Consider the following 18,043-nt stretch of genomic DNA (forward strand, 5'->3'; position numbering starts at 1 on the left):
GTAAAGCCAACTCACAAAGATGTTGAAAAAGACACAAAAGCAGTTTTAACAGTAAAGTCAACACAAAAAGGTGTTGAAACCGACACAAAAGCATGTGAGTAAAGTTTAGCCTTTAGTAAAAACATGTTTCTGAAATTAACAGAAAATCATTGCTTCACTGAAAGGCCTAACATACTAAAAAAAAATGCTGACTTTGCTGTGCTTTCATTTGATTTTTTGCAGCTGTTACTCAGAGCACCGATGATTCAGGGACAACTCCTAAAAATAAAGGTTCTTAATTGCCTCATGGCCCAAATTTGTCCATTTTACCCCCTCAGTCATTTGTACTTGACAAACTGACTGATTTGACAACTTTTGCATCAGTCTCTGTTAAACTCCTTTACTTTTCTATGCAACAACAAAACTACAATGTGTAAAATATCTTCTTTTGGAGAATGTCTGTTGGTATTTTAATTTTTATAACTTAAGGATTACACTTAAAGATACGGCTATACTGAAAGATATATCATAATACATTTTTTTAGAGAAAAGAATGTTGCTGATAATGCTGTTAGCAGTGGCGTGCTCTGTGATTGTACTCACAGGACTCATATGTCTGTGCGGATTTGCATGTAAGTAAAGTTTATACCATTAGTTAGTTTTAATAAACAAATGAAGACAAATAACTGAAAAAATGAAGCAGTATTTATTTGTTTTCTAGATAAAAAAAGATCTAAACAGTAAGTCTTTTCTTAGTAATTTATTAGCTTATTTTATAATAATATACTATAACAATTCACCTTTGATTGAATTAAAGAATAATGATCTAAGATTGCTTTGTATTATTGCAGTCAAAGAACTGCAGGAGATTCGGTGAGCATCATCTGTGTGTTTATGATTTTTAAAGGCACAAAGTAATTTATCATAATAACACTTTTCATATCTTATAATGAGGAAAGTGAGATTATCTTAATGATTTACTCTTTTATGTAGCATGATTCTGGACCTGCAAATATATACTCTTTCACCACTTCTGTACCAGACACATCTAAACTCACAGGTCAAAAAACATCACATTTTCATATTCAAAGCATTACACAAAACATAGAACCTTACACGTATATGTGAGATAAATCGTTAGTGCATTCACTCATTTAGCAGACAAATTACAACTTACAGAGAGCAAACTAACAGTTTTCACGTTACATAACGTTGCACAGGAATGTCTTCAGAATTATAAAACCCAGAAAAAAAAACATAAATTGATGAATGGGGAAAAGCACCATTTTACATTTTAGCTCTTATTTGAAATGTTTACATTGATTGTATTGACATTATTTTACTCCTTTTGATTCTTTCAAAGACACCAAACCAGGTCTCTCAGACGCTTACTCGCTGATTACAAACTTCCAGCCATCAGGTAACAAAATCTATTTTTTTGCAAAATGCAAATAGATTCATGCATATTCTAGGTTTACTTAGTATAAAGCTTCACTTTCAGTAAATCATGACAAATTACACAAAGCTTAGTAACAGATACTCCTACATGAGCTAAATCAAACCTGATTTTTCAGAACTTTAACAAATGCCCTTATAACCTTATAACTCACTAATAACTTTATAAGGTAACTTTCTTACCACAGAAATCTTTTGACACAGCATGACACAGGTTATTTATAGGGACCTAGTACCCATACATTTTATTTACTGATGAATTTGGAAAAAGCACCATCCTTTGTTTGTGATGTTAATATTTTGTTTATCATGTAATTTTTCCCTAAAGACCTTAAGCAGCCACAGTCACACCAAGAAAACAAACCAGAGACTTACTCGCTCATTACCTCATCTGTCCAGCCTTCAGGTAACAGAATACATTCACAGAACAGTAGGGTGATTCTCATGAAATCCAGACTTAGAAGGTGTCCAGCATCAGATTTTTTTAAAAGCCCTTGAATTTTTTTTGCACATATAAGATTAAGTTCTGAACTTACTATAATTATTTTTTTGAGAGGATTTAAAAAATATTTCCTATAGAATAATTAAATTTTTTTAGATTATCATTATCAGAAATTATCATTAACGCAACATGATATTACATTAAATATATGCATTTACAAACTCGTCCAACTAATTTTTTTTTTAAATGTTAGTTCATTGAGGGCTTATATGATTGAAAATTGTTGCTTAGGATGAGAAAAATTTTCTTGGACACATTTATATTCCTTATTATTGTCTCTACACTGTAAAAAAATTCTGTAGAAATTACAACGTTGTTGCAGCTGGTTTACGGTAATTTACCGCAGATTCACATTTATGTTATTTAATGGCAAGAGTTTGTTCAAAGCTAAATAAATCTTAAACATTAACAAGTCTCGATCTCTACAGAATAAAACTATACAATAACAGCCTCATGCAAAGCATTCTGATTCTAAATTCTAAAAAATTTGCTGTAATTTTGCAGCTGGTTGCCAGTAACTTACTGTAGGAGATAAAGTAAAAAAAAGTTTCATGTTCATTTAACTTTGAACAAAATGTTGCCAGTAAATTACATAAATGTAAAATCTACAGTAAGTTACTGGCAGCTGCCAGTAATACCCATTAATACTGTAATTTCTACAGACATTTTTTATAGTGCACATGTTTCTTTACTGTAAATTTTTATAGTATAACATGCACTAAAGCTTTTTATGTTTTAGATTTTTTTATTATAAATATTTTCATGTCAAATAAACAAAATCCAGTCATTGACACATTGCGGTAATGAAAATTTTCCCCTTAAATGTGGAAAAACAACAAAATTTGTTTGTATGATGTCATTTGAAATCACGTGCAAAATAGTACATGAAGAGATGTTTGTGACTGTATGCTTTTTATTTTGATACTCTTACTTTGCATTTACTTTTTTATCACAATGTTTCATGACACCCCATAAGTCTAATTTCGCAAGATCACCCAGTAAAATTTATTTTGAAACAATTTATTGAAGGCCTACAGTACTATAAGAACATACTATAATTTTCCGAACTCAAAACTTTATTACTAACCCAAAAGGGTTCATTCTGTACTGATGTACATGACCTAATTTTACTCAGTAGTATAAAACGAGCTTCACTTCAATAAATCATTAAACATTACTAAGAATTATGTTATGTCTTGACTTCAGGATTACAAACTTTTACAAATGCCTTGTACAGTAACTGGTAACTTTAAAGTGATGCACAGACGTTTTCTTTGCAATCCGTTTCTGATAATTTACGCATTGCTTGTTCTTAAGACATTTGTACTGATATTAATAACGAGACATGGACAGGGTTTTTTAAAATTGAAAAATAAAACCTAAGAAAACAGATGTTCCCTTTCAGTCGGTCACTACGACGTCACGTCGTGACCGACGAATTGGGAAGCGGTTCCCAATTCGTCGGTCACGACGTGACGTCTCCGTTCCCTTCCTTCAGGGAACGAGGGTTACATACGTAACCGAGACGTTTTCTTCAGAATGACAGACTATATTTCAAAAACAAACAGTGCTAAATAGCACTAAAAGTGGTTCTTAGCTCGTAATCATAGAGGAACCATTTTCAGTGCTATATAGCACCTATGAAGAACCATACGGGGGTAATATAGCACCACAAATGGTTCTACATAGCACATTATGGTTCTATGCTTATGGCACTTAAAATGGTCCTTTATGATTACGAGCCAAAAACCACTTTTGTTGCTTTAGCACCGTTTGTTTTTAGAGTGTATAAATAGGGACCTAGTACCAAGAAATTATTGATGAATTTTGAAAAAGCACCGCCATTGTTAATATTATGTTGATGTTATTTTTCCCCTAAAGGCCTCCCGCAGCCACAGTCAAACCAAGAAAGCAAACCAGAGACTTACTCGCTCATTACTTCAACTTTCCAGCCTTCAGGTAACAGAAAACATTCACAGAATATTTCTTTTGAAACTATTTGATGCATTAAGGGCTCTCACCTGAAAGATTTCAAGTGAAATATACTCTAACAGTGTTTGCATTTTATTACAGATGTTTTGGATAATACACGACACAAGAAGGGACATACTGAAGAGAATGAAGTATGTATGAACATGCCACAAATACACAGCAATATTTAACTTGCATAAGTGTGTAAACATTTTAGTGGGAAAATACCTACTCTTAGACAGATATGTATGCTATTCACAGATTTCTTACCCGAAGTGGTTTTCGAAATAGGGGGCATGAGATGGTGCCAGGGGGTATTAACTTATCATACATTTTGCGTAATTAAACCTCAAAATACAACTAACCAACAGCACTACATTGTATCATTTAGTTTGTTATACTTCTTTAAACAGAATCAAATAAAGTGTTCATCATTATTAACAAAAACCTAACATTGTTTTTATCTTTTTCTTTTTTCCATCATGCAGAATGTTTATCACGTCTACTGCACCATCCCAGAAAAAACAGTAAATGCTGTTGCTAAAGATCAGATTTACAGTTTGGCTATCTGACTTTCACTCAAGACTTCATTATATTATTCTTCGTTTATATTCATTTACATCATTGATATGTATTTTTTAAATGATTCAATAATAAAGGAGTTTTTTTGTTGGCAAAAAACATTCATGAAAGTTAATGAGAACAGTGCACACAGCAGACGCGTTTAGCTGATAAGAGTAACTTACATACCTCGTGTTTTCATGTTTTCTGTGATGTTTCTCCACACAATGTAACTTTAATGGGGTTCCTTGTGGAATGTGAAGTTCTTCGTTACTTCATTCCTAGTGTAGTTTGCCTCTCAAACTCACGTACCACTAAACATTTTTTATTACGATTATCTGACACAAAAATAGCTTGAATCAAATAAAGTACAATTATACACTAACCTAAAGGATTATTAGGAACATCTGTTCAATTTCTCATTAATGCAATTATCCAATCAACCAATCACATGGCAGTTGCTTCAATGCATTTAGGGGTGTGGTCCTGGTCAAGACAATCTCACATGGTTCACGTGATGCAACAAACACATATTTTGAAAACACGAGCAACACACATGACACTCCGAACACATATTTTGAATTAGCCCCTCTCTGATCAGCAGTCACGAGCCGCCACTGCCGAATGTTTAACGTACAACACAACACATTTAGGGTGGCAGGACTGTGGACGCCTACGGTCCTTCTGAAACTTCAGTCCGTCACACTTCAGTGACTCATTATGTGCTCAAGAGTCAAGGCTGATGTTAATAGAAATACTTGCATGTTAAAATATCCATGTTCTGTATTCATGCACACAAGCTGGCACAAAAGTGTTATTTGTATCTGCCTAACCAGCTAATAATAAAAGATATAAATGATTTCAATAGGTTCCATGGTAACTAGAGGGGCGGAGCTACAGTCACATTTATTCTCAACAACCACTATAAACAGATTACTGCTGGGAATTTGTTGTGTGACAAATGAGCTAAATGAGAAAATGACAAAAAGAAGATATAATAATTAAATCTTTTTTAGCTAACATTTAAAATAATGCTTTAAATTTGAACATTTAAGGAATGCTTTAAAAATATTTTCCTTCTTTTTTCTTATGCTAGCTAATGCATTACCTAATGGAAAGTGTTATGGTTTGATTTATAAATACAGCATGTGTAGCTTTATTTAATGCTGTCAGTACGTTCAATAAACATAAACTTGGCTCTATGTGCAATGATCATGATGAAGGCCAATCAGAGCAGATAGAGATATAATCAGAAAGGTGTGAACGAGAAGCGAGGCGGTTTAGTTTCAGGTTGAGTGTCAGAATTATTTTTGTCCATATGTGCTGATACATACAGACTATTAAGTGGTAAAGAATAGAAATTAAACAGTAGTAAGTCATTAAGAATCATTACATACTGTACTGATAAACAAACTACTGAATTACACTGACCAAAATTATAAACGCAACACTTTTGTTTGTGCCCTCATTTTTCATGAACTGAATTCAAAGATCGAAGACTTTTAGTAAGCACTTCTTCTTTGCCGAGATGATTCATCCACCCTCTAATGTGTTGTTTTATCACAAAACACAGTGCCACGCCACAGATATCGCAGGTTTTAAGGAAGTGTGCATTTGGTATGCTGACTGCAGGAATGTCCACTAAAGCTGTTGCCCGTGAATTGAATGTTAATTTCTGTACCATAAGCTGGCTCCAAAGACGTTTCGGAGAATTTGGCCGTACATCCAACGGGCCCACAACTGCAGACCATGTGTAACCACACCAGCCCAGGACCTTCACATCCAGCATCTTCACCTCCAAGATCATCCACCCAGACAGCTGCTGCAACAATCGGTTTGCATAACAAACTCAGGGAATCTCATCTGCATACTAGTCATCCTCATCTGGGTCTCAACCATGACTGCAGTTCATCATCGTAACCGTCTTAAGTGGGCAAACGCTAACAATCGATTGCATCTGGCATTTTAAAGAGATGTTCTCTTCACGGATTAATGCCAGTTTTCACTGTACAGGGTAGATGGCAGACAGCGTGTATGGTGTCGTGTGGGCTTGCTGATGTCAACGTTGTGGATCGAGTGGCCCATGGTAAAAGTGAGATTATAATATCGGCAGGCGTATTATGTTATGGACCACAAACACAGGTTCTTTCATGGTGAGTATAGTCACTGGACACGTCACCCATTGAGCATTTTTGGGATGCTCTGGATAGGCCTATACGACAGCGTGTTCCAGTTCCTGCAAAAATCCATAGATCTTTGAGTTCAGCTTATGAAAAATAAGGGCACACACCAAAGTGTTCATAATTTTGGTCAGAGTAGTTCATATACACACATATATATTTATCTCCCTTACCTTCAGTCAGCTAGTACCTCAAAAGAAGGAACCTACAGGTTAAATTTAAAAGTGCTTTTTTCACAGAGGAAGTAACATTTATTCGCGTCTTGACCACATAAAATGCAATGTGCAATGCCGTTAGAACTAACTTATCTAAATGACTGATGCAACTGACAACAAATGCATTTTAAAATATTTCTGATTCAAAATAAAGCATAAACCATGCATTACACTTATATAAATAACCACATACACAAACATAAAACACACACAAACATGCTCACCGTATTTAGCCATCACAGTCAATGTTGCCCGTGGTCTCTTAGATGGTGCGTTCAGACACAAATGCTGGATACTCGCTGTCACATGGAACCATCAGGAACCCTCTTTATATACAGTAACAAATGGAAAATGCTCACGAGCATAAAATCCTATTATTATTAAAAGTTAAACACTACAGTACATGTCGTGTATGTTGTTAACGCGGTTCCTCAAACGAAATCAGCCAGAAGAGGAATCTGTGGCAGTGTTTGTGGAAGTGCTAAAAAAATGCTGACAATGTCAATTTGGTGATGTGCTCAACAATACACTTCAGGGCAGATTAGTATGCGGACGAAGCTGCGAGGGCATACAGAAAAGGCTGTTAACAGAGAGCAACCTCACACTACAAAGAGCAATTGAGCTGAGTGGTCTATGAAATTGGCTGCTGAGGAAGCCCAACAATTGAGTACAAGATGGAGACAGAAAAACAAACTGAAATTCAAGGCCCATGTTTCTGTTGTGGTAAAGCTGGACACTCAACTGTTTCATGTTGGTTTAAGGATATGGAGTGCCACTCACTGCAATGTTTGGTCCACACCATGGCATTCCCGCTCTTGCTGCAAATAAGATACAAAGGTGGGCTTTGTTATTTTCTGCTCACACCTGTGACATCAAGTACCGGAAGCTGGAATTGCACGGGAATGCGGACGGTCTGTTTAGGTTTCCTCTTGTTGACAGGGTAAAGGAAGAAATTTTTTATTTCGGCCAGGTGACGGGCTCCTATAACAGCCGCGCAAGTATGCAGGGGCACACAAAATGACCCTGTCGTATCAAGTCGTGGATATGGTTATGACAGGCAAAGGGAAGAGCAATGAACTGGACCTAAAACCTAACATCTCTCGACGTCATGAACTTTCAGTGCCATCAGGCTGCTTACTGTGGGGGAGGAGAGTGGGTATTCCCCCTGCTTTGCGCAAGCCAGTGCTAGGACAGCTGCATGTGGGACACTGTGGAATGATCCGCATGAAGGAGATTGCCAGGAGCTGCTTCTGGTGGCGAGTAGAAGATGGCAAATTTAAGAGAAAAGCAAGGATGTGTACCTTATGCCAGAGCATACATAACGCACCACAACTTGCACGGCTGCACCCATGGGAGTATCCTGAAAAACCATGGCATCGCATTCATATAGATTTTGCAGGCCCAGTCGAGGACAAAACGCTGTTGGTGGTCATGAATGCACACAGTAAGTGGCCTGATGTGGCCATTAGGAAATTTGCTTCAGCTGAAAAGACAATTGAGAAACTGGGAGAAATTTTCAGTAGATTTGGATCACCAGTGCAACTTGTCTCAAATAATGGCCCCCAATTTACATCTCACAAAATGGCCACATTTCTACTAGCAAATGGTTTGCAACATATCACGTCATCACCCTACCATCCTGCAACTAATGGGTTAGCAAAAAAGTTTGTCCAAACCACGAAACATGCTTTGAAAGCTTTGCACGGACAAGGCACATTTAATCAACATCTGCACAGCTTCTTGCTCTTCTATCGTAGAACTCCGCACGTGACCACCAAAGTGTTGCCAGCGTATATGAGCTGATTAAAATAGCCATTAAAAGAAACTCTCCAACGTCAACAAGAGCATCAGGTACAGCGATGGATCCTGCAAGCCAAAAACAGAATCTTTGCAACAGGCCCATCAGTGCTTGCTTGAAACTATGGTAGTAGTCCAAAATGGGTTCCGGATACTGTTGAGGCCGAGACGGGTTCAGTGTCGTATAAGGTCAAGACTGCTGAGGAGACATACTGATCAGTTGCTTGGTGGAGCCAGCAACATTACAGATCTTCCTGAGGTCACTGATCAAATGGATGACAATTCTCCAACTTCAGTAGTCTCTACAAATGAGCCTACTGTATGATGACCGCAAATGGTCCCTTTGCTAACGAACCACTATCTTCACCGGCATATAATGGAAACCAAATAGGCCGTCGGTATCCAGTAAGGGAGCGGCATCCACCTCAGGGTTTATTGGATTACACTTTGTTTGGGGCTACCCTTATTGTTTCTGGGCAAAAAAATGCCCTAAGCTAGGGTCTGAGGTAGTCTACCCTCATTCCCAGGATAGTTTTGTTATTTTACTATAACAGGATTTAACATAAAAGACTCAATGTTTGCATTTAAAGAAATAAAAAAGGGTCATAGATATGTTAATAACTACATTTCCCATAATGCACTTTATTTCATGTGTTCTGAAAACATATATTCTGGTGTGATCTCTCTGACGCATGTGAGTAAAAGAGCAGTCATGTTAAGTCCGTGTGTGTGTGTCACCCCCATTTAGTTTTAGAATCTAAAAAAACATCTGAAAACATGTTAAATAGACAACTAACTCATGCATGTTGCATTCTGTGCAATCAGTGTCATACAGCTGCAGAAACATACATGTAAATCTTTGATGCCATCTACTGGTTGTAAATATGAACAGTGTGAAACAGATCATGTATTTGTATGTCTCTGACTTTTTAAATGAGCCCATGAGAAGAAGCTTGTTCATGACGGCTCCCTCCACTTCTACAAAGAACAGATTTGTCTGTAAGAAACACAACACAATTACAGCCGATTTCCTATCTGATGCTACAGCTGAATGATTTTACTCAACTTGGTCTTACACATCTTACTTGAGAAACGTCTTCAGAAACCAGAATGAAGCCATTGGTGTATATGAGATAACACTTAATGTCCTAATAGGAGGTGCAAAGATTCAGATTTATTACTGCGTCCAGGAAAACAAAATACATTTGCTACTTTATGACAGTGTCATAACAACGCATATAACAAACTAAAAATATAAAAAAAATAATTGTGCATTGCATTTGATGCTCAAATTATTGCATTTTACAGTGAACATAAACTAGTTATGTCATGCATACTGTACATTTCCTATTGAAGTAAACAATCGGCACTAAATCTGATTGTAAAAGTCGTACTGTAAAATCATATATTTTCACTCCAGATAAAGGAAATTATTAAAACTTGCTGGGCTCCACACATACATCCTGAACTTGCACTTAAATAATGCAACAAAGTTAAAGCATGTTTCTAATATTATAGAATTAGTAGATTTTTTGAAGAAAGGATTGTAAAGTTGACACTGAATGTAAAGAGAAAGATGCATGTCTTACAGTCATGTAAATATAGTTTTAAGTTGCTTTGTATAAAAGTGTTACATCGTGGCAATAATCACTATTGAATACTGACCATCTTCTGTGAATTGAATGTCTTTTACATTGTTTAAAACAAGGGCTGTTGGGTGTAGTGGGCAATGCTCTGACATATAGTATGGATACTTTTGGTGACCCGAGTTAGAATCCCAGCTCAAGGTCATTTGCCGATCCTGTACCCTTTTCTCCACTCTGTACTTTCCTGTACTCTCATTATATTACTATCTATGCAAAAAAGCAAAAAAAAAAAAAAAAACACGACACATGCAACACAGTACAAAAACACAAGACACACATGCAACACAGTACAAAAACACAAGACACACATGCAACACAGGGCAGCACAAAAGCAGTCATCATGTGGGTACCCTCCTTCAACAGTGTTTTGTCAATTAACCCACAACACCTCCAGAGGGCTTGACAGCTAACCCCAGCATCCTGGGGCAGCCCCCTCGGCCCCTTGGGCTCCACAGCCAGTGCTCTTTTAAGTTCCCTCCCTACCCGGTGGGTTGCTCCATCGCTCGCAGCCCCTTAGCCAGAGCCATCTTGATGCCGTCTCTGCTTTTTTTGTGAGATTTGCCATCCCCTTCTGGGAGCTCTTATTCCATTTCTGGACAGGGAGCTCCAAAGTGACTGCCCAGGGAATCCTCGGCAGCCTACCTCCACTTGCAAGTTCCATGCATGCCATCCCAGCTGTTGGCACTGTTGGGTGAGTGGTTGGTACTTCCCAAGCTCTCTCTCATAGGCCTCTTCTATCCTCTCCTCCCATGGCACAGTCAATTCAAGCAGCACCACCTGTTTTGTTGCTCTGGACCACAGAACTATGCCGGTCTGAGAGTTGACGTGGTGATCTTCTCTAGAAACTTGAGCTGTCTCCTGAGGTCAACTCTCATGTCCCAGTCAGTAGCCGATATCAGGATTCCTATGCTCGTTGATATCCTGCTTGAGCTCTCCCCTGCTCTAAAAAATCTAATCAGATGGGGTGCTGTCGTCTTCTTGCTGTTGTGGGTCTCTCTTCCTCCAGAACTTTTGACAGCTTGGCAAGTATCTGGTCATGCCTCCATCTGAACTTGCCATCAGCCAGGCTATCCTGACATGATGACAACACATGTTCAAGGCTTGCCAGTTTCCCATACAACATGCGGTCTGGGCTCTCAGCCAACCCCCAACGATGGAGGTTCACTGGTGTTGGTAGAACATCAAATGTGCAGCACAGGAGGAATTGAATCCTGTTCTCCTCCATGCCCCACACATCCCTCCATGCCAATAATCATCCTTGGACACCACTTCAACATGTCCACCTCCCCTGGCTTTTCATGGCTGTTGCTCTCGCTTGCCTATCCTCCTCCTTCACCATACGGAGCTCTTCCTGGTCTAGGCTGCGTTGACCTTTGGCATTAGCATCCCTACACCTAGCTCTGGTTACAACTCCAAGGCTGCCAGTCTTCGGCCACCTTAAACTCTTCAACCCCAGATGTTAATGCCAGCTGTAACTTGCTTCCAATTGAACAGGCCAATTGAATAAAGGCTTTTGGGGATTGATAGCCATCTGTGAAGGAAGGTGTTGATCCTTCTTTCCAAGGCTTCAACTGTTGTTAATGGCACTTCATCCATGGGCAGTGGCCAAATAAGTCTTGGGAGCACACCATGCTGGTAGCCCCAGAGTTTGAATCTTCCAGGTAACCAACTCCTATCTAAGACTTTCATCCAAGCTTCCGCCTGCCCAAGCATCTCCTTCACACTCTCTCTGTCATTCAGTTCCACTCTAAACCATTTTTCCAAGCTCTTAATGGGTCTTTCACTGATAGTGGGGACATGGTATGCATTTAGTGAGAGATCCACCAGCAACAAAAAAATGCAACCCAATTTAAAATATTTGTATCTGTTGTGATGGCTAACAGCTGGGGAGACGCAAGAGAGAGACGCAAGAGAGTGGAAACACTGTTATCGGAGCTCCGCCGAGTTCATCATCTAAATCTTACTTTCTTACTATCTTGTTCCTATCTATATAATATAACTTACTAGTTCATATTAGGAATACCTTACCGTGACGATTATTCAACAGTTTCAATAAGTGAAACGATTTATCACTGTTAAACACCCAGTATTAGCATATAGCCCGGTAGCATTAGCAAACGAGGAAACGCTGCTCCGTGCATTGGAGCTCCGTCGAGTTCATAATCTAAATCCTATTTTCTTACTATCTCGTTCCTATCTATATAATATAACGTACTAGTTTATCTTAGGAATACTTTACCGTGACGATTTTTGAACAGTATTAATAAGTAAAACGATCTATCACTAGTAAACACCTAGTGCTAGCATATAGCCCACTAGCATAAACAAACGTGCACTTGCTCACTGTCTGTTTACTGTAAATCTGCCTTCTTTTTCGATCTAATGGCGGACTCATCCGATGTGTGTTTTTCAGACCTTTCCTCACCAGAGCGGGAAGCTGTGGAGGAGTTGTGTCCCGGCATTAGCACCAGGCGGTACAGCGTGCCTCACATCACCCTGGCTCCAGGCACCCGGAGACGACCGAGGCACGCAACGAGCGAGCACCCATCTCGATGCAGCTTCACGGACCGCGGTCTGGCGAACGGAGACGCCATCGCCCAGCATGAAAACGGTAAGACTCCGCTTGTCATTGTAACCTGCACTGCTTGCCACATGTACAGTTTAGCTTCTTCCGTCAGCATAGAGGGGTTTACATGTGCTAAGTGTATTGAAGTAGTAAGGCTGACGGAGAAGGTTGCAGAACTAGAAGCGCGCATCCGAACGCTAGTTGAGGACAGTAAGACCGCTAATGTTAATGTTACAAACACTGTTTCGGGTGCGCCTAGTGTTAAGCGTAATACACTTGGCTCGGTTCCGACTTCAGAGTCAAGGCGGCTGACTAACTGGGTGACTGTCAGGCGGCCTAGTCGCATTCGGCATCCAAATCACGTTCCTGTTTTAATATCAAACAGATTTTCTCCACTCAGCAATACACCGGCTGAGACATCTGTTAAAGGTGCCCTGGTTATTGGAGATTCTATACTCAGGAACGTTGGCATTGAGGCACCAGCCACCATAGTCGATTGTATACCGGGAGCCAGAGCGTCTGACATTAGATCCAAACTTAAAGTGCTGGCTAATGCTAACCGTAAGTTTTCTAAGATTGTTATTCACGCCGGCACGAATGACACCAGACTCCGCCAGTCGGAGATCACCAAAGATACTATTAAAGAGGTGTGTGAAATTGCAAAAACAATGTCAGACAATGTAATTTGCTCTGGTCCCCTCCCCGCCTACCGGGGGGATGAAACTTACAGTAGATTAGTGTCTCTTCATGGCTGGATGTCAAAGTGGTGCCCTCAGCATAACGTAGGGTTTATAGACAATTGGAAGCATTTCCGGGGAAGACCTGACCTGCTAAAGAGAGATGGCCTCCATCCGTCTCCGGAAGGAAGTGCTATACTCTCTAGAAATCTGACCAATAGTCTTACTTTTGATATTGTCTGACTATCCAGGGCCCAGGTCAGGAAACAGACAGATCGGCTTACCCATCAGTCTGTTAGCTGCCTTGACATGTCAAGATCACATATATCCCAGCACATAGAGCCTTTTTTAACAGAGTACCAACACATCTCGACTGTGTCTGTTCCTCGAACAAATAAATACAGAGCACCGTTTACCTCGTCTCGTACAAATCTTATTAACATAAAACTAGAACATAATACATTAACAGATGAAACTCAAATGTTAAAATTTGGCCTTCTTAACATTAGATCACTTACCAACAAAGAACCAATTATCAATGAAATAATTACTGACCAAAACTTAGATGCACTCTGTTTAACAGAAACCTGGCTTAAAGCAGACGATTACACCAGTTTAAACGAATCCACCCCACAAGACTATTACTATAAACATGTTCCTCGTCTAACAGGGAGAGGGGGTGGTGTAGCTACAATATACAATAAAATATTCAAAGTAAACCATAAATCCAACCTAAAATTTAATTCGTTTGAAATAATACTGTTAAATATGGAAATAACTGATCGCAACAACAAACGACTTTCGTTCATTTTAGCTACCATATATAGGCCTCCAGGCCACCACACAGATTTTCTAAAAGAAATAGCAGACTTCCTATCTGAGCTTACAGTCACTGTAGATAAAGCTCTTATCGTTGGTGATTTTAATATCCATGTGGATAATCCAAATGATGCATTAGGACGTGCGTTTATGGATGTTCTAAATTCTCTCGGCATTAAACAAAACGTGTCAGGGCCCACGCATACTCGTAATCACACACTAGACTTAATTCTGTCACTCTGACTCAATATTAATGACATCGAAATATCACCCCAGAGCGATGCCGTTTCAGACCATTGCCTTGTGTCATGCACAATACTTCTAGATAGGACCGCTCAGTCTACAACATGCTACAGATTAGCCAGAACAATAATTTCCACCACTAAAGATAGCTTTATTAGCACTCTTCCAGACCTGTCTCAAATGAAACATGTAGCAGATAATCGTGAAGATCTAGATATTATAATAGAAAACCTGAACAACGTCTGCTCTAGCACGTTGGATGCCGTTGCTCCCATTCGAAAAAAGAGAATCAAAGAAAAACCGCCAGCTCCATGGTATGACCATCATACTGCAGCCCTTAAAAAATTAGCTAGAAAAATGGAAAGAAACTACCGAAGCACAAAGTTAGAGGTATGGCGTTCAGCATGGAAAGAGAGTGTTCAACACTACAGACAGGCTATTAAAACTGCCAGATCTACCTATCTCAGTACGCTTATTAAAGAAAATCATAACAACCCTCGTTTTCTATTTAGCACAGTTGCGAAACTGACTAGAAACAAAGAACAAACAGAAACCAATAGTAAACTCCAACACAATAGTGATGACTTCATGAACTTTTTTACTAACAAAATTATGTTTATTAGGGAAAACATAGAAACTACGCAAGCAGCCATCACTCTACCCAATAGTACATTTTCCACTAGATTACCAAACGAACATCTTGAGTCATTTAATCCTACTACAATAGAAGAGCTCTCTAAACTAGTAACGTCATCCAAATCATCGTCCTGTATACTAGACCCCGTTCCCACAAAATTACTAAAAGAGGTATTTCATGTAGTGTCAGACACGGTACTTAATATCTTTAACTCATCTCTAGAATTAGGATACGTTCCAACAGCTTTCAAACTAGCAGTTATTAGACCGCTCATTAAAAAGCAAAACCTTGACCAGGGAGATCTTAATAACTTTAGACCAATCTCAAATCTACCTTTTCTTTCTAAAATATTAGAAAAAGTAGTGGCAAGCCAGCTACGCACATTCGTAGAAAATAATAATACATATGAAAAGTTCCAATCAGGATTCAGGCCCCACCATAGCACAGAGACAGCGCTGCTTAGAGTTACAAATGACCTCCTATTAACATCCGATCGTGGTGAAATCTCAATCCTTATATTACTAGACCTTAGTGCAGCCTTTGACACAATAGATCACACAATCTTACTCAATAGACTAGAAAACTATGTTGGCATCAGTGGTCAGGCGTTAGCCTGGTTCAGATCGTATCTAACCAATCGATATCACTTTGTTTATGTAAATGAGGAAGAGTCATATCACTCCCCCGTTAAATACGGCATACCTCAGGGATCAGTTCTAGGCCCTATCCTATTCTCGTTATATATGTTACCTCTAGGAGACATTATCAGGAAACATAACATAAGTTTTCACTGCTATGCGGATGATACCCAGCTTTACATCTCGTCGCATCCTAGCGAAACCCACCAGTTTTCTAAGCTAACAGACTGCATTAGTGATATTAGGGACTGGATGGCACAAAACTTTCTTATGCTAAACTCCAATAAAACAGAGATACTTATTATTGAACCGAATCGCTACAAACATAATATGTCAGATTACAAGTTGCCCATAGATGGCTGCACGGTGGTGCCATCTTCCACGGTTAAGAATTTAGGCGTAATGTTCGACAGCAATCTATCTTTTGATAGTCATATCGCCAACGTCTGCCGCACAGCATTCTTCCATCTTAGAAATATCTCAAAAATACGCCATATGCTGTCTGCATCAGATGCAGAAAAGCTTATACATGCTTTTATGACCTCTAGAATAGACTATTGTAACTCGTTACTCGGGGGATGCCATGCAAATCAGGTAAACAAGCTACAGCTGGTTCAAAACGCCGCCGCAAGAGTGCTTACTCGATCTAAAAAGTATGACCACATCAGTCCAATTCTGGCATCTTTACACTGGCTACCAGTTAAATATCGTATACAATTTAAAATATTACTAATCACCTACAAAGCCTTAAATGGCCTAGCGCCTTCGTATATTAAAGAACTACTATCAGAATACAATCCATCACGTAAACTGCGCTCACAAAATTCTGGTCACTTAATTATCCCTAGAATATCAAAAGTGTCTAAAGGTGGTAGATCCTTTTCCTACTTAGCCCCTAAGCTCTGGAATGATTTACCAAATAATGTTCGAGTATCAGACACAGTCGATCAATTTAAATCTAAACTTAAGACATTCTTCTTTAACAAAGCATTCACATAAAATGTCCAGTAAATGTACATTTCCCGCAGTAGTTAGTTTGTCTAGAACAAAGCACTCACATACCACATATGGGTAATATACTGTTGCCGCAATAGTTAGCCTGTCTGGAACCGAGCCGACTTGAACCACTATAATGTTTGACACTTGCATTGCATGCGAACGGCCCCTACGCTAATAGAATTCTGTTTTTCTCTCCCTGTCTCGTCCTCAACCACGAGGACCATGAGACAAACAGACCCAGTTCCGGTTGCTGTGAAGATCATGGCATCACTGATCCACTGGCTGTCCTTCAACGTGATGACCAGCCGATGCCCGACCAACGACCACCGGCTAAACCAGTTTAATTCGCCTACCCGCCTCCTATCCCTACCGTTTCTATATATATATAAATATATATTAATTCCTCCCAAGGGTTTTTGTCCTTCTAGGACTTTTTCCCATTGGGTTTTTTTTCCTAGAGGGTTTTTAATCCCAGGGAGAGTCAGCCAACTTTGGCTTAATTTAGCACTTTACAGTATACGTTACATTATTAATATGATCGCTTGTACGGTTTAACCGCTTTCTCTACTTCTTATATTATCTATTGATTATCTGTGTTCTCCTCTACATCTTCTCATGTAAAGCTGCTTTGCAACAATTAACACTTGTGAAAAGCGCTATATAAATAAAATTGAATTGAATTGAATTGAATCCAGTAGCCTTGATAATATGAATAAGACAACATTTTCAGAGAATTCACAGATACTTTAGCATGAGCTTCACTGGAGAAAGATGCTGCCTGCTAACCAACTAAACCATGAGACCTTTAGTGTAGCTCAGAGACAATAACGTCATCTACACACAGGAACAAAGACATTTCTCCATTCATGTTCAGTGATGGAAAACTTCAGGATTCAGGTAAACTCTCTTTAAAATCAACATCATCTCTGATTATACAGCATTTAATTGATTTAAATTAAACAATTTTGTAACAAGACATTATCTCATATTATTTAACTAAAATTAACTCAAATTTTTAAAAGAAACCAAACAAATTACTTAATTAAGTTAAACCAACAAATCTTTTATTACGGTGTAATGATGTTCTTACAGAGGTGACCCACAGCACATCAACCTGACAGCCTTAGAGCAGTGAAGAGATGTCTTTATTACCATAAA

At 38.8% G+C, this 18,043-nt stretch overlaps 1 protein-coding gene and 1 long non-coding RNA gene across 3 annotated transcripts in view; both read left to right on the forward strand.

Moving 5' to 3' along the window:
• The first annotated feature begins 222 nt into the window (after positions 1–222).
• LOC129427910 (uncharacterized) overlaps positions 223–18,043 on the forward strand; it is a 130,104-nt gene continuing 112,283 nt past the window's right edge. Inside the window, exons 1-3 of one of the 2 annotated variants that reach the window (XM_073876241.1) lie at positions 223–611; positions 701–719; positions 831–852. In XM_073876241.1, the coding sequence (XP_073732342.1) occupies positions 533–611; positions 701–719; positions 831–852 (120 nt within the window). In that variant the 5' untranslated portion in view covers positions 223–532. The remainder of the gene's footprint in view (positions 612–700; positions 720–830; positions 853–18,043) is intronic. The other variant, XM_073876240.1, reaches the window with a different exon arrangement.
• LOC141369502 (uncharacterized) lies at positions 3,738–4,588 on the forward strand. The gene is made up of 3 exons (XR_012373268.1): positions 3,738–3,895; positions 4,010–4,059; positions 4,396–4,588. It is a non-coding gene; the product is annotated as an uncharacterized lncRNA (long non-coding RNA).

The sequence above is a fragment of the Misgurnus anguillicaudatus genome, chromosome 14, assembly GCF_027580225.2.
Source record: "Misgurnus anguillicaudatus chromosome 14, ASM2758022v2, whole genome shotgun sequence".
NCBI lineage: Eukaryota > Metazoa > Chordata > Actinopteri > Cypriniformes > Cobitidae > Misgurnus > Misgurnus anguillicaudatus.